At 39.3% G+C, this 21,591-nt stretch overlaps 1 protein-coding gene across 2 annotated transcripts; it reads right to left on the bottom strand.

Moving 5' to 3' along the window:
• Positions 1 to 2,447: 2,447 nt before the first annotated feature.
• On the bottom strand, positions 2,448 to 20,751 carry lnpep (leucyl/cystinyl aminopeptidase). 2 transcript variants are annotated; one of them, XM_006784166.3, is made up of 22 exons: positions 20,300 to 20,751; positions 18,194 to 18,288; positions 17,519 to 17,721; positions 16,663 to 16,774; positions 16,290 to 16,547; positions 16,006 to 16,196; positions 14,211 to 14,349; positions 13,453 to 13,587; positions 13,162 to 13,282; positions 12,896 to 13,047; positions 12,704 to 12,817; positions 12,473 to 12,604; positions 12,197 to 12,331; positions 10,193 to 10,353; positions 10,017 to 10,105; positions 9,705 to 9,888; positions 9,443 to 9,599; positions 8,401 to 8,585; positions 6,634 to 6,795; positions 4,966 to 5,106; positions 4,798 to 4,879; positions 2,448 to 4,702 (listed from the first exon to the last, which is right to left on the bottom strand). In XM_006784166.3, the coding sequence occupies exons 1-22, from the start codon at positions 20,325 to 20,327 to the stop codon at positions 4,571 to 4,573; spliced, it is 3,108 nt and encodes a 1,035-aa protein (XP_006784229.2). In that variant the 5' UTR covers positions 20,328 to 20,751; the 3' UTR covers positions 2,448 to 4,570. The 2 variants fall into 2 exon arrangements, with proteins under 2 accessions (XP_006784229.2, XP_087705217.1); XM_087849091.1 differs by having other exon boundaries at positions 12,704 to 13,047.
• Positions 20,752 to 21,591: the final 840 nt, after the last annotated feature.

Below are 21,591 nucleotides of genomic sequence, written 5' to 3' on the forward strand. Positions count from 1 at the left end.
GCAAAAGCAGTGTGTGAAACAAATAAGTGCGACCTCAGTGCTTCCATAGACATCGGGAGGGTAAAAAGCATCTAGGTTGAGCGTATCAACTGCCTCTATAAAAGCTTTTTCAGATGTGTGTTAACACAACGCCCAGAAAGAGATCAGAAGTGAACTTAGTGAAACAATTGTTGCTGCCCATCAATCTGAGGAGGGTTACAAGGCCATTTCCAAATATATAGATATAAGAAAGATTTTTCACAAGTGAAAAACATTCAAGACAATTTGCAGCCTTCCCAGCAGTGGCGTTCCAGCAAATTCACCCTAACGTCAGGCCTTACAATGCTCAGAGCAACTACATCTCACATTCTACAGGCCATACTTAGTATGTTAAATGTTAAAGTTCATGACTGTGCAATTAGAAAACGACTGAACGAGTCTGACTTGTTTAAAAGGGTTGCCATGACAAAGCTTATTTTGTCTAAAAAAGGACATGACAGCGTGACCTAGGTTCACAGAGTTGCATAAGAAAAAAACAACGAGACTTCTGGAACAATTTTCCTCCTATAGAGGTGACCAACTTGGAGAGGTTTTTCCTACATGCACCGCAGCAATGTTGGTGAACCCAAACACAGCGTGTCAGCACAAAAACCTCATACTAAATATCAGCATGGTGGTGGAGGAATGATGATTTGGGCTTATTCTCCAGCCTCAGGATCTTGGCACTTTGCAGTTGACCATAAACTCCTCAGTATACCAAAATATTCTAGAGTCAAATGTTTGGTCATGTGTCTGACAGCTCAATTCCAACAACACCATGAGCCAGTCAAAGCTCGCAAACCTCAATGAATGAAGCAACGTTGTGTAGAAGAGTGGGCCAAAAATCCTCCACAATAATGTGAGACACTGACAAAGTCATACAGAAAACAATTACCACAAGTAATCGCTGCCAAAAATGGTTTTACACACCACTAAACAACTGGGTGCACTTTTTGTGTCTTTGGGCTTGTTGGATGGATGGAAATAATGACACAGTGTGTGACATGTGTTCACCTGAAGTTGCATTTGTCTAATTGTTAGACTTGGTAATGGATGGATCATTTTTCATTATGTTCTGATATATAAAACCACAAAAACGACAGAAGCTGCATTTTATTTTTAACCATGACTGTATAACACAGAAATACTTCAAATCTAAAACTTTGCAGTAATAGCTGTTTTGTTTAAAACACTTAAGCTTCTTTTCATTTGTGGTATGAGTACTGCTGCATAGAGAACAAACTGGAACACTAGTAGCTTCAACACAAGCACTGTAGGTATGCAGATTTTACAGTCATGTGACCTGATTAACCTCAATCCTATCAAATTGGGTACACTGTCAAACCCGCATTTCACGTGTTCTTTATACTACCCTAAAATAAAATAAAAATACCTATAATTTGCGAGTTTGGGACCTATCCAGTTCAATCGGTATCACACAGTATATCGATATGCAAGGTACACCAAGCTTCGAAGAATGCTTGATTTAAAATAAAAATGACAACTGAAGTTTGAATGGCTGGATTTCTGCCAGTTCTTTTATACATGGAGCCAAACAACCAAACAGTCCTGCTTTACCTTCCCACTGTAAGGATCGGGCATCTGGGTTTTACATGAATACATCCAAACATAGTCAGTACCAGTATCAATCAATCTCGGACTGTAAGAGCATGAATTAGGGCCAGTAGAAACATTTACAGCAGAGCTATGATGGCCTCTGGTGGTGCAGCGGAGAAGTATCATTGATGACTTCCGGTTGTTTAAAGCTTCCAGGTTTCCAGGCTGCTCTAGTGCCTGCTGTTTTCATACTGCCATTTGTCTGCACATCAGAGAACATTCACTGACTCAGAAACCAATTAGATCAATGTTCTGCTCATCCACAAACCGTTCCTGGTCGCCGGGCAGACTTTAAGTTTGATTGTAAACAGATCTTATACTTTTCTTAATACTGAGCGAGCTTTAGTGTGATTTTATATTCTATTTGGATCTGTCCCTACATAACCCTAAACTGTGAGATTCTCTTTTACTTAAGTCATGTACGTAAGACTCAATGGTGCAAACTTATTTCATAGAGTTACTTTAATTAAATTCACTACGGCTGTCAGTGATGGTCTGAAGAGGCGTATTCACAGAAGGATGCACAGACCTCTTCAGGCTAGGCACCAGCACCCTGTCTGCCATTAGGTTTCAGGATGAAATCTTTTGATTGTCATAAAAACTTCTGAGTATCATTTGGTTTTGGTTGTTTGACTTTATGTAATGATTTGGTATCCTTTCATTACTAACACATTACCCGGTCCATATTTGCATAGATATTCAGCATGCTTTTCTTTTTAACCACTGAGATCTGATGTGTTTTCGAAGTGTTTCTTAAACGTTTTTGAGCAGTATATAAACTATACAAACCTTTTGGAGGAAGAAAAAAAACCTTTATTATTTATATTTTTATTCAAATGAAGAGCAACAAAATGATAAAAGCATCTACAGCATTTCATTAATGTGCAACAAAAACAAAGACAGTCTGACTGGCTTTACTGCACATGTGGTCCTCTACTGTAGCCCTATCATCACATACTATGATTGCCAGGACTCTGACAGAAAATGAGACATGAAAATCAAACTCTCCGGCTGATGTAACAAGACAGTAAGGCCTTTCTAAACAGACAAAGGAAAATGAGCCAAAATCATCAGGAGGATAAAAATGCAAGGATTCCAAAATATTTCTGTAAAGTCATTATAGATATAATGGAATAAATAAAGGGGGAAACTTTACTGGTAAAATGTAACCAAATCGGTACCATCTCGGTTCTTCACAGTGCTCCGTACACCATCATTCTTACCTATTCACAGGAAAAGTTGCATTCTCCGAAATAAAAAAGACCACCATTACCAGCAACTGTGCACAGACGCCTTCGTAACAACGGTCTGTACTACTGTTTGGACATTGGGTTTTTTTGTGGGGTTTTTTACATCAATGGAACAAACAATATTATGACCACCAAAAAAGAGATGCAGGCCTCCTGAATGTAATGATGATCACATTTCACCTGCCAATCATGGAAAGCAATAGAGTGAATAAGTACCGCTTTGGCTGAGGGTACAGCTGTACTTAAATAACATCTTGTTGCAAAACTGGAGGAGCTATCTCAAGACAATAAATAGTGAACATACAGAGGTGGTTAACACTGGACCAACTTTAAACTTTCTGCATTCCTATTTTTGGCTGACAAGTAACAGCTTACTGAGCAAACTATCAACATGGATTGTTCTTCTGTATACTTTGGATACTTAAATATGCACATTAGCCCTTAAAAACACAACATTCATGAGCAAATGACCTCCAGGTGTTGTCTCAAATCAAGAGATGCAGTAAAACACTCTAAGCAAGACTCCTGATCAGGTAGATGTGTACAGTTCCTCTTTTTACACGCACACACACGCGCGCACGCGCACACACACACACACACACACGCACACGCACACGCACACGCTAAATTTTAAAACGTTTAAAGTTAAGATGCTTAAAACGGTACATCCAAAACTGCAAGGGAAAAGGCTTTGGGGTTGAGCATATTTACACTATAATTACAACTTTACAAGCGCATAGAGCCAAAGAGTGAGTCTGTAAAGTGACTTCATTGCAGGCAAGTGATCCAAATTAAAAAATAAAAAAAAAAGCTTGTTGATTAAAGCTTGGCTGGGATTAAAGTTGGAGGAGAAAGAAAGGAAGGAAGAAATGAATGTTTAGCTCCAGTGTGCACTGCCTGCTCTCACCTAAGACACAATGGCTATTATTTTAAACCTGCACTATTTTTTGTACATCATCTACAGTACACAGTGGGATATTTTTTTCAGTACATTCATTCAATACCAACACACTGGCATCTACTCATCAACGAACAAATCTTGAAGCCCAACCATGACTAGTATAGCAAACACTTGGGATCGCATGAATAATTAGTACAGGCTGACAGGTAGATATTCTTCCAACAAAAAGACACGTGGTTACTTTAACTGTAAGGGTAATCCCATCTATCAAGTAACATTAATTTAAATTCATCATTGCTGAGAAATCCCTGACAGCTGCATCTTCACATACACAGTAATATTGACATTAATCATACGATTGAGTTTATTTTAAAGTGGCCATTTTACAGCTCATGATGAAAGGTGCCTGAGAGGTGGTTGGGCCAAAGGAGTGTGGGTGAAAGCATGATTGTCTGCTCAGGCGTGAGGTTTAGATGAGAACTGCGGAAGAGGTTTGGTCAACAGCATAAAACATGAGGAGTGTGTATTGCATCTGACGACCCCCTGTCACAATCACACACACACAATCAGAGCCACCCTGAGCTATCATGTACAACTTACAGGACCAATCTCAAAAATTAATAAAACCTGTCCAACCAGCTAGAGCACAACCACTGATTAGCGCTCTGGTCTGGATGAGGGGAGGTAAAGGACACAGTCCTAAGATAGTGCAAATACTGTTGTTGTCTCAAAGAAACAGCCCAGTTGCTTGTTACTGGGGTGGAGACTTGTTGGAGCATCTGTGTTACAGCCATCTTCGGAGTGTAGGCAGGTTCCTGTCCATCCAGCGCTGATTCAGCTTTATGGTTTCCAAAGCTTCCTGTACGCTCCTCATCTGAGAGCCACGCTCCTTCAGACCAGAGAAGAAAGCCTGCACCTATAAGACATCAAAACACACAAGCTCAGCTCACGAAACAAGTACACTGAGAGTCAAACAAATGCATTCTCATAAGAAATGACTTAAGGACATACTTTATTAAGTTGTGCCTGTGTGGAGGACTGGAAGGTAACAGATTTGATGATTGTCTGGATGGCAAAGGAGCCAATAGGGAACCTGCAGCCCAAAAGACAAAATTGTTGAATTTTCAGGTGAAATTATCTCAAAATGCTTTACCAGAGGAAACTCTGAGACTAACTTACTTCTCTATGAGGCGGTCCCAGTTCTCTTGTATGAAGTCCCAGGCAAACAAACAACCAGCAAAGCTCTGACACATAGTGCTGATAACCAAAGGCAACTCCTGAGTCTGAATGAGACTTCCGCTCAGACCAGACAACAGAATCCTAGAAAGAAACCAAGCGTGTCAAAATGACCCTGATTGTAACCACACAGCGTGGGGATCAAACAATCTTTAGTATAAAGAAGTACATTTTGAAAGCTTTAAGTTGGGATAGAGGAGAATTTTAAAAAACTGAAGCCATAAACCAAAGTGTAATGCTCTTTGCCACTCTCCCTTAAAAATGTGCCAGAAAACAGAACATAGTATTACTTCAAAATAACTGGGACGTCTGTGGTCATTACAATTCCCAGATCAAAGTGAAAATGCACAAAATCTTCATTTGCTGACTTCTTGTTGAAATCTAGAAACATTTTTTTATACTTTCACTCCTGTATACTAATGCTGGTATTATCACAAAAGGCTTAACAATACATTCTATTGAAAATTCAGGGGAGTTAATGACTTTACTGTAAAGCCATCCAGTGGGTCGAATTGGACCCTTTGGTGTTTGACACACGTTTGACACCACTGCCGTACATCTCAAAGGTTTATAACTATTATATTAAAAGGTTTTAAAACAAATAACTTCTAATATACAAATCTCAACCTTTTAATAACAATATTTTCACGACTTGTTAAATATCCATGATAAATAAATGCAGATGTACAGAGAGACAGGGCAGTGTCTGCAGTCTAGCAGATGCTGCGATTCACCAGTCACATCAATCTATGATCTATGTCCCTGCTCTCGCTTATGATCACAAGCTCTGAGTAGTGACCAAAAGAATAAGACCGATGCAAGCAGCAGAAATGATCTTTCTTTGAAGGCTGCCTGGGCTCTTCCATGGAGACAGGACTCAGTGTAGAGCTGCTACTCCTCTGTTTTGAAAGATGCCAGCAGAGGTGGCTAGGATCCCTTCTGGGCCCCTTTTGGATGAGATGTTTTGTGCCTGTCCTACCAGTAAGAGCCCCTGGGGCAGACCAAGGACATGCTGGAGAGATTACATCTGGGAGCAACTGAGTTTACACCAGAAGAGCTGGTGGAGCAAGGTCTGTGCTTCTCTGCGTAGGCTGCTGTTTATTCACACCCGCATGGATGGAAATAAATGGATGGACTTACTGAAAAAGACATCAGCTACATTCTAACATAATCTAGCATCCCCAAAATACAGTCTAATCAACTTATTGAAGATCAGTTTATTTAGATGTGTGGGGCACCATTATACATTACAGTATAATGATGCCCCAAACGCAGAATAAGTTTGAAGTAATTTAATAACAGTTTTCCACCTGCTGAGTCAGTAAACATCAAGACTGCTTATGCCAGAAACAAAAAAACAAACTATAAATACTTCGCAGGGTCAGTAACAATTTTTACATGTAAACTACAGTAATATAACTACAGCACTGACAAGGTGAGTAACTGTGAGTCCTTGAGTATGTCAAACTTTTGCTCTGGTGGAATCAAGTGAAGTCATTTTGGCATCGCAGGACTTTGACTTGCAGATGAAATTAATCGGCGGGGAAACGGAGTGTAGACTTTGTTAAAACAGCGCATAATTAACAAATGCAAAAACAAAAAAAAACTTACTGTACTAAACGTTGTGGGTTCTGAGTGGATGCTAGGCCCTTTAGCATTTTCCGCTTCTCTGAATCGTACGTGGCATGCGCATATATGTTGAAAAGAGCGTCCCAGGTTTCATCAGACTGGCCAGCCACTGTAAATACAGTCTGCTGCAGATCACCGGGAATCCTATGACAATAAATACAAAAGAAACAGACTTTTACTTTTGCTACTCAATTCTAATTTTCTGATTCCATTAGGTCCCATCACCTTCCATAGAGATTGAAAATGTGGCGTAAAACCGCAAAGGATTCTGGGTACAAGTGGCAAGCGGTACTAGCGCACGCAGGCTTTCGCATGAAAACAGTCACACAGTGATAAAAAGAAACACAAAGAATGGCAAGATGCTGTTGTATTATTAACTGCAATAGCCGGTCGCATAACAGCCACGGGAAGCCGACGGGTAAAGAGATCGGTTGTTATTGGATTACGTCGTGGAAGAGAAATTGTTTAAGCCATGTTTCCGAAGTAACAACGAGCCGACGGATGGCCTGGATTGCAGCCATTCGAAGACCAAATATAACGTCCCAGAACACATGTTAGTCTGCTCCAAGCATTTCTACAAAAGTAAGTCTTCTGTTGTAGTTATTACGTAATTTATCATAACATAATTGTTGATGTAGGTTACAAATAAGTCTTATATTGATTTGAATTGAATTCGTTGCGCTATGCTGCTTTGTTCAATGTGGCTTTGCGGGCTAATGTTTGTTGTGTTTTGTAGGAAAACCAGCCTACAAAATGCTGGAATGCGATCCAGACTGGGCACCCTCTATCAACCTGAGTCATACTGAGTTTAAAGCTGCTACAACAGCCAGATTTGATCGGTTAAAAGAGAGAGCTCAAAACAGCCATGAAAAGTCCCAAATATATGTGCCCAAGTGTTGTATTGAAGCAATCAAGTGATGAATAACTGTTTTCCAGTATGTTGTTTTGATATGTTTTTTTGGCATTGTTGATTTGTTTTTCAGCAAAGCAGCTAATAAAGCATTATGGAATACAATGGTTGTGTCTTTCCTGTAAGATTCTATAATAGAATGAAACAATAATGCCAGTTATAAATAAAGACAATGAATTGAATGAATTCTTATTTTATTTCTATTAGATCTGAAAATGTTGTGTAATACTACAACCTGAAACGACAAATAGATTGTGTTGGCCTGTACAGGACATAAAGAAAAAATGTAACAGCTGTGAAATGATATAGTCCAAATCACCAAAGTAAACTGGACCTGGGTTTGTTGCAGGGATTTGAAGTTTTTAAACATTTTGTGAGTGCATACACTCACACTTAGGACCATATAATAATAAATATGTGCGTGATGAAAGTCGGGCAGCACACTAACATCCTTACTCCACTCTGTATGCTCGTATGGGTCTGACCCTTTCACTCCTTAGATTTATTTCCTCGTACTTTTTTTTGCCTTTTCGTCAAGTCTGTCTTTGTACGGACCTGCCGTGTTCACCGTCGTTTTGTACACAACAGTTTTGGGGGAAAATAAAATGCAAGTAGGGATTAAAACCGCAGAATTAATGATTACCGGTGCTGGAAATACTAGCTCTTGATGCAGTGTTTTGATTTTGTTGCCACTCCTACCCACAATGCAATGCGCGAAAGCCACGTGGTCGGTCAATCTCCATTTATAAAATGATGTTTGACTAATACTGTTCACCGTGTTACCAGCTTGAAACGAAGCAGAGTAAGACAATGAAATGTTTGTTGTGCTCTGGACGTACCTGAGGCTACCATTTGACTGCATGTACTTTTTGAACAGGGACGTGGCCTGCTGGATGCAGTTTTCATCATTCAGACTACAGGCCATCTCCAGCAGAGCAGAGCGCAGCTCCTGTTTGGACACATTCTCTTCTTCTTCCCATGTTTGATTGGCCATCAGATTACGAAATTTGATCATAATAAAATTCTGTCAAAAAACAAACAAACGAAACAAACCCCAAAACAAAACACATTCATTAGCATGATAAAGCCAAAACGCAGATGAACTAGGAAAAAGACATGCTCTGACCTTATCAAAGATACGTTATGTGTCAAATCAAAGTCTGATTTTTTTAACAAATTAAAGTTTTATCACGTAATATGACGTAAAAAAAAAAAAGAAGAATTAATGTTAAAAGATGTAGATTAATAGTAAAATTAAAGAACGTTATACTGGCCGTTTTGTGAAATGTAACAATTGTGTCAATCGTGTTGAAGTCACTGCTGCTAGAAGAAGCAGGAGGAATTGTGAAGTGTACAGGGCTATACTCTCTGCTCAGATCCAGAGAAATGCGGCAAAACTGATCAGAAAACTCTTAACAGTATAAATGGATGACAAACCAAAGGTACATTGCAAAATCAGTCCAAGAAAAACGAGACATTCTTCAATGGCCAAGACATTCACCTGATCTCAATCAAATAGAACAACTTTTCAGTCAAACTGAAAAAGAAGACAGAGCGACCCACAAATAACCAGCGGCTGAAGGTGGCTGCAGTAAAGGCTTAGCAGAACATCTTAAGGGAGAAAACACACCAACTGGGGATACCTGTGAGTCCTAGACTTCAGGCAGGACTGCAAAGGACTTTTAGCCAAGTATTGAAAACTATCCTTAGATACAGTTAATGTAAAGTGTTTTTTTAAACCCCCTGAATTAAAGATTCAAGTCTGCACTTCAATCACATCTTGGCAGTTTGATTTAAAATCCACTGTTTGGGAGTCAGAAGCAAAACTTTAAAAATTCTGTCTTTACTGAAAATCGAATTTCTTGGGTGTGAGTTCAATACCTTCATGCGGGATGCAAGATTAGACTCCTGTCTTTTTTCAAGCTGTCGGTAGATATTATTGAGCTGTAAAAGGGCCTCTGTCACAGGAGAAGTCTCAGTGTCCGCTGAGACATATTTCAGTAGATTTAGGACCTGCCGGAAGGGCACACGTCCCAATCTAGTGACGACACGGGACAAATGAGGAACAGCGTAGCATCAAAGTGAAGCAGAAGAAATTAAAAAAAGACTTTCATCACTAAATACAATTAAAAGACTTTGATACCTGGAGAGAGCAAAGATGTTATGTATAAGTGAAGCACGGTCCTCGTGTGTAAGAACGCCGACATTTGAGATCAAAGCTTGAGTAAGAACAGACCAGCCATCCTTTCCGTAGTCCACTATGTAGAAGCCTGTATTTTTGTAGTTCAACTTCAGCCAAGTTACATTTTTTGACAGCTTAAATGTGTCTGAAAATACAAAAAAACAAACAAACCCCAAAACAAAAACAAAAAAAACATGAATACACTTAAAACTTTTCATTCTAGAGCAGCTCAGCCAAGAACAATTAGAATAGGTTTCTGTTTTAGTCTTTTACCTGATTTATTTTTCAGAGTGAAAACTTGTCTGCACTCAGGGGCCAAACTACAGCTGTCGTTCACGTACGTCACTGGAATATTCCACAAGCTAAACAGAGTGCACACTACAGTTAGCACGGTGGTGTCCTTATGATTTATGTGTGTCTGTCTGTGTGTGTGGTAATGTGTAACCCACCTTGACGTATGCGTGGTATTGTCAGATGTGAGCAAGAAGTGCTCCTGTGTGAGTGTCACCTGGTTTCCCATGAGGTTTACAGTGACCAGTGGGAAGCCTTTCTGTGATGTCCATGATGTCATCATCTGCGATACATTCATGTGGTGCGTGGACTTATCGGTCTGAGGATAGGAAGGGGAATATTTGATCTGTGTGTGCAGCCAAATGTCACGCTTTCATTTTTTCCCCACACATGAGAATTAGTGTAGAAGGGGACTCATTGTTTGCAGCTATATTCTCAAAATTTGTGGAAACAATTACAATTTCTAGTATCCAAATGGCAACAAAGTGTACACTACTCACAGAATCTATCCAAAAACATCTATTTGATGAACAGATCAAAGATAAACTCTAAACTATGAGAGACTTGTTGATCAAGTTGTTAGCATTGTGGCAGACAATAAGATGACTAAACAGATGAAAGCATCAACTTTAACTGAGATCATTAGGTTGAAACACTCTTGTCACAATTATATAGTCTTTGCGTCTGTCTTGTGCTCTGCCATCAAAACGGAATAAGCAAGAGAACAAGCAAGGGAACTATTCTATGTAGAGCATATTAGCTACATTTGAATTATAGGTTGACTGCAATACCTCAGCAAAGAGTAAACAGAATAAAAATATCTATTTAAAAAAAGAAGTTCTAAATAATCTCCACTATGAGACTATTTACCAAGTTAGAAAACAAGTTAATATAACATATCTATATTTAACAGGGCTATTTTCAAAAGGCCTTATAAGAGCCTACTCAGGACTCATATGTAATCATCTGTATCTTGCATAGTTGCAATGCTATCCACTAACAAAATCTTTCCTTATATGCAAAGACGTAAACAATGTAAGTACAGATAAAGCACTTGTAGTTGCTGCTACAGTAGATTAGAGCCCAGCAGGCATTATCTATTTACTATTTTGATATCAGCAAGTATAATGTTGATAGATGACAAGTAAAAAAAGTAAAGCAGGGACATGAGAAACACTCTTTAACCAGGTTATGAGTGTTGGTGTTACATAGTTTGTTCACCAGAGGGCACTATGCATCTTCCTTTTGGTAACATGGGTGTTTGGAACTAGGATACATCCTGGTGACTAATTTTCTAGCCGTTTAAATGAGAGAGAAAAACTTTGTTTACTCAACGAGCCCAAAGGTCAGAACCTTCTTACAAATATTTCATTTGTATTTTAAGGGCTATATGAACCCATTAATCATATTTCTTGTTAGAAAATCATGTTTTAAATGTTGCTTAAAGGTGCGGCACTTTACATTCTGTGTAATGTTGTAAATCTGCACAATATCAGATTAACATACAGCCTTTGGCTAGCCATAGCAGAACTAGCAGCAGTAGCCTCAGTTTCTTCCTGTCTAGCTTCTACACTCCAGTTTACTCCAGTTTATTCTGGCAAAGCCAACCTACAGCTGCTCATGCTTTACTATAAAGTACTACAGATAAGCGCAGGCAGCACTCTGGCAGCCATCTGTTTTATTTTCCCCTCGTTCATTTACAATTTCCTTTCACGGACACAGAGAGAGGTGTGTGCAGCCAACTGTAAAGGCTGCAGTCTGACAGTGCCCAGTGGTTGTGTAACATCTTTGACAATATCTTACGTTTAAAAAAATAAGAATGCTACATATAACCAACTCCTATTTCTAGCAGCAACGTTTGAACTTCTAGTCAAATAGTCATGCACATCTCTTAACACAACAACCAGCTGATCCAAGCAGATTTAGGGAGAGTGTAAATGAGTAAATAAATAGGTGTTGTGTGACAGAAAGAAAAAAATCTGATTTTTAAATCAACAAATATTGGTATTGGTCTTAAAAATACTGTATTGGTCAGGCTCTATGGTAAATTTTACCAAGGCTACATTTTGCCACAACCACACTTCACAAAGGGAAAAAATAACCACCCACTGTGTCAGTAAAAACACACATATGCATGAACATAAAATACACAACACTAATACCTGTGTGAGGCTGTTCCAGAGGTCATCAGTGTCTGTATTTAATCCACTGAACTGTTTGAGATATTCAATGATACCCTTTCTGAACTGTTGATCTCCAGGGAAGGAAGCATTCAGCATTAGAAGAATGGATGCACCCTGGAAGACAAAGAATAATAAACTAGCAATAAACTATCAAGAATTCATGTGAGGGTCACTATTTCCTTAAATAAACAGCTAGAAATCAAAGTTAAGTGAATTAATGAACAGCATATGATGTACTTATAAGTCAGAGTTTACCTTTTCATAAGAGACAGAGTCAAACATCTCCTCTACTTGTTCTGTTGTATTAACATCTGTCGACACAGCGTGCGAGGAATTTAGTGCATCTTTGTCTAGGGCTCTGAACCGCACTGAGAGGAATAAATTACCCTGCAAACAAACAGGACATACTGCATATGTAGGAGCACACAACATTATCTGATTTAAAACTATGACAAATAATTTGGCAAGCTATACGGCAGAACGCACAGTTTCCAGGTCAGGCGACACTTCCTGCAGTGACATGTACTCCATGTAAGTGGCAAAGCCTTCGTTGAGCCACAGGTCATTCCACCATCTCATAGTCACCAGGTTTCCAAACCACTGCAAAACAAAAAAAACATTGGACATGTGAAAATATTCACTGTTTCTTTTCACAGATACAAACACAAACAAAAGTACCTGATGAGCAAGCTCATGTGCTATGACAGAAGCCACCACTTGTTTTTCCAGGAGAGAAGACTTTTTGCCCACTAACAAAGTGGTTTCCCGAAAAGTGATTAGCCCCCAGTTCTCCATGGCTCCTGCCAGGAAGTCAGGAATAGCTACCAAGTCTGACAACAGAGAAAGACAGCATATGGGGTTGTGTAAAAACGGGACAGGGCGAGAACAGTTACATAGGATAAAGCACAGAGTGTGTATAATTAAATATCCATTGGTTTACTCACCTAGTTTTTTGAGAGGGTAATTAATGTCAAAGAAGTTATTGTAAAACTCCAGCAGTTTAGAGGTTATGGTCAGAGCATACTCAGTGTGCCCATTTTTCTCTGGTACAGAGTAGACTGACACCTAACACAAACAATAAAAGGTATTTATATGTATACACACACATATATATATATATATATATATATATATAGTTTATCAACAACAGCACAGCCTCACTGAAAAATACATTTAAAAAAAAATATTTGCAGAGGCTGAACTGAAACAGAAAAATATTTCTCTGCTAGACCTACCTGGGTTTCTGAAACATTTTTGGTGTTAGGGGTGAAGTCAGCAACGATGAAGGCCACCAGGTAAGTGCTCATGTTAATACTGGTCTTTTCAAACTCATCCTGCACAAGGCCATTGGAGAGATTTGTGGATTTTGCCTGAAATACACAAAACAAGGATGTATTGAAGTCCTCTGCAATAAATCAGTATTGTTGACTTATTGTGGATGAATACAGCAGTGCAGCACACCATCTGGTAGTATTGACTGTACCCCCACCATGACCTGAGAAGCCATAGTGGTTACAAGAATTACAAAGTCTTCAGGACAGGATATTATTATATTTATGCTTTGTAAACTGTGGTTACATAGTGACAAAGCACAATTGTAGGTTTACTGCAACTGACAGTATCTTAAGAAATCGAAACTCTGTGAACTCTGTAATACAGTGGACAAACCCATCATGTAAGCCTCCTCAGAAGAAAGCATATTTCATTTTGTACATCCAAGCGGGTATGTAACAGCTGGCATTAATTTAAAATTGTCACCATTCGGCATCTGTACAAAAAAAGAAGAATCACTTCTTCAAAAGCCAAACCTATTAGGATGTTAAACTCTCATGCTACTGTAACCAAATGTAATTCAAACCTTGTGTCAGTTTTAACACATTTAAATCTAGTCAGATACTGCCAAAAATAACAAATGAACAAGTGAATTAAAATAATTCAGTAGAATGTTTCAACCATTAGTATCATAATGCAAAACTCATTCATTTTAAATTACCTTGGGCATGTTTGAAAGAGTCATGTAGGTTTTTTTTCTGCTGATTTTAATCAGGAATGTAGCTTTGAAAGCTGGTTCATCAAAACAAGGGAAGGCCTTCCTGGCCGACAGCGGCTCAAACTGTGTTGCTGCTAGGACCCTGGGGAAAAGAGGGGATGAACATGACCATGCTGGAAATGTTTAAACTCCATAAAACATTTTCTTTCTGCATTTGTTATTTTTAAAGCACTCATTTGTTAGACTGTGGCGATGAGCTGAGCTGACTCCATAGTCTGTACTTATGGCAGAACCAATTCAATTGTTCCTATATAGCACCAATTCACAACAATAGTCGCATTAATGCGAAGTATATTTTAACTGTAAGACCCTACAGTATTAGAAAAAAACTACAACAAGACATCCCCATGTGAGCAAACGCTTGACAACAGTAGGAAAGAAAAAAACCCTTTTAACAGGAAGAAACCTCCAGCAGAACCAGGCTCGGGAAATGTCAACCATCTGCCACTCCAAGTTGAGAGTGAAGGGAAATGGTAGACAGCAGAGAGAAACAGGTCAAAAGAAAAACTATAAGAGAAAAGGCTGGAGTTTTATAAGTACTAATGATTAAATGCACTAGTAGTGTATAAACACACAGGGAGTGAAAAGAAATGAGTGAAGATGAACTTGTCAGTGCATCATGGGAAGCCCCCAGTAGCCTACGCTTAGTACAGTATGAGTCAGGGTCATTTGACCCAGGCTTGACTGTAATCTTTATCAAAAAAGAAAGCTTTGAACCTAATCTTAAAACCTAAAAGTAGAGTGGGAGAAGCCGTCTTTCTCTTCAAGTACAAACTGGGTGCTGGTTCCAAAATACACGGACCTGATCGATGAAGCCTCCGATTCTACTTTTAAAAACTGTAGGAACCAAAATTAAACCTTGAATCTGAAAGCAAAGTGCTCTAATGAGATGATATGGTCCTAAGAGGTCTTAAAGATAAGATGGGACCTGATTATTCAAGATTTTGTATATAAGGAGAAAAATTTAAAATTAAATTCTGGTGCCAATAAGAGAAATACAGTCTTTCTTTCTAGTCTCACGGCAGCATTTAGAATCAAATGAAGGGTTTTCATTGACTTTTAAGGACAGCCTGATAACAATGCATTACAACAGTCCAGCCAGAAGTAATAAATGCATAAACTAGTTTTTCAGCATCATTCTGACAGGATGATTCTAATTTTAAAGATCTTGTGCACATGAATGAAGGCAGTTCTATATATTTGCTTGATGTGCACGCTGAAGGACATATCCTGGTCAAAATGACTCCAAGATGACTCACAGTGTTACTAAAGGTAACACTATGGTCCCAGCACAGAACTCCACGACTAACTAATTGGAAATCTATCCAACAGATATGACTCGGACCACTGCAGCACAGTTCCTCTAATACAAACAGTATGTTCTAATATCTGTAGTAAAATCTTGTGGTCAGTGGTAGCAAACACTGTACTGAGGTCTAACAGGACAAACGCAGATATGAGTTCATTGGTTCATTGCCAAAGGCCATTAGAAGATGTTTCATAACCTTCACTAATACTGTTTCAGTGCTATGATGCACTCTCAATCTTGACTGATTAACTAGTCTAGTTAACTAGTCTTTCAAGATTCTTTGAACTAAAAGGAAGATTAAAAACAGTCTATAATTAGTTACAACAGCTGAAACAAATAAGAAGTTTTTTAAGTAATGCCTTAATTACCGCCACCTTAAAAGCTTGTGGTAAGTAGCCTGCTAATAAACAGACAATGAGCAAGGGGTACCTTTTGTTTCCATCCTCATCAATGTAGGAGCTGTTGTAGAAACCATCATATGCGTTTGAGAAGTTGGCAGAATATTCCATTGTCAAAACACAGTACTGGCCTGCTTTCAGCTCCTCTGAGAAATTAACAGCTAACTGCTGTCTGGGTTTGTATTCCAGTACAGTCACATCACTGGCCTGCCCATCACCCAACTGGAAGAGAGAAAGTGTTAGTCACAGACTAGCAGACAAAAAAAAAGTAAATAATTTATTCATCAGAACACAAAAAATTCTCTTCAAACCCACTTTGAAGGTTGCTTTGGTAATGTTGATATTAGCACCATGGAATACAATGCGGTTTGTGCTGTGAAGTATAGACATGTTGATAACAGTTCTGCCCGTGAAGGTCATTTTGTCGAGGTCGGGGTTCAGGGTGAGGTCATAGCTGAGAGGTTTTATGCTTTGAGGGAGTCGGAGCTGTGCCCATGGAAACAATTCACCATTTGTGGAGATGGGGTAGACTGGCTCCATGGGATTGGTCTTGTTTGGCTTACGACAACCTGCCTGCAGAGGATAGAGAGTTGGAGTGAGCAATGAATGTGTGACTGAGCATGGAGAAAAATAAAATGTTTTTGCTCTAAAGTTGATATTCTTGAAGACTAATTAATATTTTCCTTACTTTGGTAAAGGTGCAGCCAGGTAGGAAGTAGAATACCATGGTCACTGAGGCCACTATCACGAGGAATAACACACATACAACTATGGTACGTGATGAGGGTCGTGAACATGACCTGAAATCAAAGAGAGATTAACATTAGTCACACTAACTCATCTTAAATATGAAGAGGATCTCTCTGCTAACTCGATTGTCAAGTTTTGGTTAATGCGAGCTTTCATAACCGGCATTTAGACAGCGAGTATAAAAATGATCATCTTTCAGTATGAGACAGTTTGCCGGTGAAAGTTGAAGCCTCCACATGCGAAAGTTTATTATTATGTGACAGGATGTGGTATCTGAATACAGCTTTTTTTAACATTTACCTTATGTAGTCAATAACAGGACTTTGAGGTTAACCTGCACAATTATTTTAACTATGACTGTTGCTATATTTAATGGTGACTTTTTTGATCCAGAAGCACAACTCAAATTTAGACCATCTTAGCCTGTGTTGTCATTGCTGTCATTTCAATCTTGGCACAATGCCATAATATAGTTTTAAATCAAAACTGGAATTGTAGCCACAAGGTTTCTGACAGGACTCCTAACAACAGTAGTGTCAGAGCATGTCTCTTCATAAATATATATTTGTTTTTCAACAGTACTAACAACTCTGCTGGGCAAACAGGGACTACCAATGTTGTTGTACATGCTGTACTTTTATCTTCCGACTCACTAAGTCAAAATTTGTTTTCCAAAAATACTCAGATCATATAATAATACTAAAGTATTTATGAAGCCCTATATGCCACAGAGAAAAAATCATTTTTTAAGTAAACTTGCTGCACATTATCCCATATGATGAACCCTACTTTACCTTGGTGGTGCCTGTCTGGTGTAAGGAGAAGAGTTGGATCTGTGAGCAGAGCTTCGGTTCATAAAAGACATGCCCAACAAACGTGCTGAAGACTCGCAGTCCTCCTCATCGTCATCCATGTCGTTTTCCCCCAGGCCTCGCACAAGTAACCGTGAACTACGGGGTTCATATGTCACTTCATCTGGATCAAGAGCAGGAAACGTCTGGAGAGAGCATATCCAGTAGGTTCTATTATCCTCTGGTTAAATCATGCAGATTCCTATTCACTGTATAGACTTTCCATGTAAGTTAGTTAGCACGGGGTAAAATGTCCTATGTAGAGGGGGTGACGAGACTGAGTGCAGAGGAATGAATGATAAAAACAATACAGATAAGAGAAGGGTCCAGATAACAGATAATGAAAGAAGATGTGTTTTAATAATGATTGTAGCTGTCCTTTCTGCAGCTGCAAAAGGATTGAGGAGCTTTAAGAGAGGATTTGGTGACTATTAGAGAATGAGAAAGTGTAAAGACTTTATCTATAAGGCTGTATGATGCAGCATCACTGCGGTGACTGAAAACTAAAACTGCATATGAAGTATTACCATGATGAAGAGATAGCATTGTCAGACAGAAGCAGCTTACAAATACTTGCCCCAATTCGCTCACATTATCAACCCTGACATACTGACATACCGGAAAGGCTGTGGAGTCTTTGGCTAAATCCACAACATCGGGCTCTTCTTCAAACATGCTGTTCTCAATCATGTTCCTCGGCAGGCTGGCACGCTCTGTTTCACAAAGAGGAAGAGAAATCAGACAGATGCTGCTCAGAAAAAAGGGAAATGATTGAAAGGAGAGAGATGTAACAGAATAAAGATAAATTATATAGAATTACAGAGTAGCAGAAACGACTATCTGGCACAAAGAGCAATGTTGTCACTGAATGCGCTTTCAACACAAAGCCACGTTTCATAAAGTGCTCACAGAGTTTTTGCAATTTCCCGTTAGAACACCTTCAGTATTTCCTGCTTCTTTTATCTACACAGAACAGGTTTATCAGGTTGTTGAAAGACTAAACTGCAGACATTACAAACCTGGAATAACTTCTTCTTCACAGGGAAAAGAAGTGAATAAAGTCCCCAAATAGGAAAACGCTAAAGCAAAGACTACTCATCACTAGACCATGTCACATGCAGTTTTTAAAGGCATGCATTTCCTCAAACTAACCTGCATATGCAACTTTATGACAAGAGAAGGCCTTGTTTTACAAACTTTAAGTCACTGCCTGGAAGCCAGACTCTCCCCACAGTAATTCCTGAAACAATCAGAGGCATGTTCAACTTCCTAATTCAATAACTAAAGTATTAAAATGCTGAACTGTGCAACTCTGCAGTTTCAGCCCCACAGTCCATTCATGGTTTTACAGCCTAAACAGTTTTCACTTTCCATTTCATGGCTGTAAGTGGAAAGCACAGAAAGACACTGAACACCTGAAGTGTTTACTCAAAAACAACTACAGCAAACAAAGATGAGCTTTAACTCCCAAAGAAAGTCAGCAGACCAGAAATGTCAGAGGTGAATTATTTTGCTCCTTGTGTGCTCGGTACAGTGTTTCTGATATGACAGCGTGGGTCGACAGTCTCTCTGTCTAGACCACACTGCTGCATGATGAATATCTATAAATAGGTTAGGAGCTAAGCAATGGGCAAAGTGGAAGGTCTACAAGGGTTTATAAGAATAGCAGCGACTAAACACGTTAAACAGATATTTCATATGAGCAAAATGACATTCTCAGAAGAGAGAAGTGGTTATGGTGATGGTTATGATTAAGCAGGATAAATGTAAAACACCCACAGGTCTGAGTGTAAATACACTAAAGCAGTTTATCTGCAAACTGGGGTTTTCCTGTTTATGCAAAACAGGTACAAACCCAACAGCAGACTCACAGAACTACAACTAAATATGTCCCTGTGTTTGGCAGGTGTGTCCCCAAGTAATAAAACACAGAAAACACACTGCAAAATGGCTCACTGTTTAAAGTTTATAGGAAGGGAGAATCTGTAAACGTTTTAACATCATTATCTGATGAAGATGTGATTGCGAAATACAAGTTTGGTCTCAGAAAATCACAAAGTCACAATCAAACCTCCTTACATGCACGCAAAGATACACAAAATCAGGAAGTCAAACTACAGTGATTTTTCTGCTGCTACTTTCCTCTGAGCTGTTATAGTGTGTACACAGCCTTCTCTTTTGTTTGCTCTAATAAAACAATGCACGTCATGGGACCATAACAGAGGTTATAAACAACATGAGCGGCTGGGAGCGTGACTTATCGGCGCTCCACGTCAGGAGAAAACACAGCAGCTATCAAACCAAGCACACTTAAATCGAGCAAACAGTGCTGCTATGCTGTTACAGATAACTTGAAACGTAACAGGGTGCTTTGTTAACACAACCTCTGTTCTTAAGCTGTTAGAAATGTGTTTCATTATCTTTATTTCAGTTAAAATATTTAAGCAGCCCACTGATTGATGCATATGGGGAAATGAAACTCGTATGCAAATGTAAGTGTCATGTCATGGTAGGACTATCAACAATCAACAAGATCGATTCTGAGAGTAAAATTAAGGAAATTACGCAGCAAAGACAAAGCTGCTTTATTACAGTTTTTAAAAGTCAATCGCAGCATGTGTCCTCGGGTGAATGTCACTCCCAGCCAAATGTCCCGACAGTTATTAGCTGGCCTGCTGCTGTTAGCTTGCTCTTTTACTGTACCTTCTGCCCGTGTCTACTTACCTGAACTGTTACTGTCAAACAAATCCATGGTAAGATATCTCAAAAGATCTTGTCCCGTCCAAAACAAAAAAAATGGGAAACCTCTGCACTCTCAAAGACGCTAGACAGCCAAGATGATTTTATCGCTGGCAACAACCTACCGCAGGCTCCCTGACACCACACTAGCGGTAGCTAACTACGTAGTAGCTAGCCTGAAACTAGCCAACTTCTGACAATTGTAACCGACTGAAATACATTCAGTTAGCTAACGTTAGCCGCTTTCCATAACTTTATCGCCCATAGCTGTTTATTCAAGTTAAAAAGCGAGTAAGGGGCGGTTGTCCTTAACTAATACACCTTGAGCTAAAAACACATGAACTACTCTTGCTCGCTAAAACGCTCGGCAAACAACAAACACACGAGCAAATGATACTTTTCCTCCTCTCCGATCAGTTGTTGACGACCTCCGTCAAATTACAATAGTCATATCTGATTGGATGTTCCCACCGGGAGGCGGGGCCACGTGCACTACGGATGAATGCGCTCCAACAAAAATAGTTTGGTTATCCTGAGAGGACGACGTTCGTGTATGTGGTAAATACAGCGTTTTTATATTCTATTTTTGATGTGTATGCATGTTTATGTAAAGTGGGGGAAATAATTATTTCATTCCCTGCTGACTTCCAAAGAGATGACCAGTGCCTACATTTTATAATAGTTTCATTTTAATCGCGAGAGACATAATATCAAACTATAATCAAGAAAAACAGATACAAATTATACGTTGATTTTCATGTCATTGAGGGGACTGTCTGATCCCAAGCAAAACAAACCCTTCTTGACAAGCACAGCAGTAAGATGTTTTTTGGAGTTGGTCACCAGGTTTGTTCCCTCTCCTTTAGGGTTCTTGGTTGCTGTTTTTCAGCTCCCTTCACAGATTTTCTGTAGGACTGAGGTCTAGAGACTGTCTAGGCAACAGCATGATCATAATTTGCTTCTTCTTTAGCCACTCCTTTGTGGACTTGGTGGTATGTTTTGTTTTGGTTTTATCATCCACGACCCATCTTTAGTATTCTGGCTGAGGGAAGGAGGTTTTCATCCAGTACATGGCACCGTCCATCAATCCTTCATTGTAGTTAAGTTGTCCTGTACCCTTAGCAGAAATGGCCCCAAGCCTTCTCTGGATCATTTAGATGTTCACTGGCAAACTTAAGACGGTCTGTACTGTGCCCTCTTGAGCAGGGAGACCTTGCAGGCACTGCAAGATTTCAGTCCATTACAGTGTAGTGTGTTACAGACAGTGTTCTCTGTGA

The sequence above is a fragment of the Neolamprologus brichardi genome, chromosome 12, assembly GCF_056152115.1.
Source record: "Neolamprologus brichardi isolate AB-2024 chromosome 12, ASM5615211v1, whole genome shotgun sequence".
Taxonomy (NCBI): domain Eukaryota; kingdom Metazoa; phylum Chordata; class Actinopteri; order Cichliformes; family Cichlidae; genus Neolamprologus; species Neolamprologus brichardi.

Bases quoted from the DNA above. Each gene is read 5' to 3' on its own strand.
- lnpep (XM_087849091.1), bottom strand. From the start codon at position 20,327: ATGGATTTGTTTGACAGTAACAGTTCAG. The intron at 13,048-13,161 runs GTGAGTAAACCA...CTCTGTTGTCAG, and splicing joins TTACCCTCTCAAAAAACTAG to ACTTGGTAGCTATTCCTGAC. The intron at 10,354-12,196 runs GTATTAGTGTTG...TCCTATCCTCAG, and splicing joins TCTGGAACAGCCTCACACAG to ACCGATAAGTCCACGCACCA.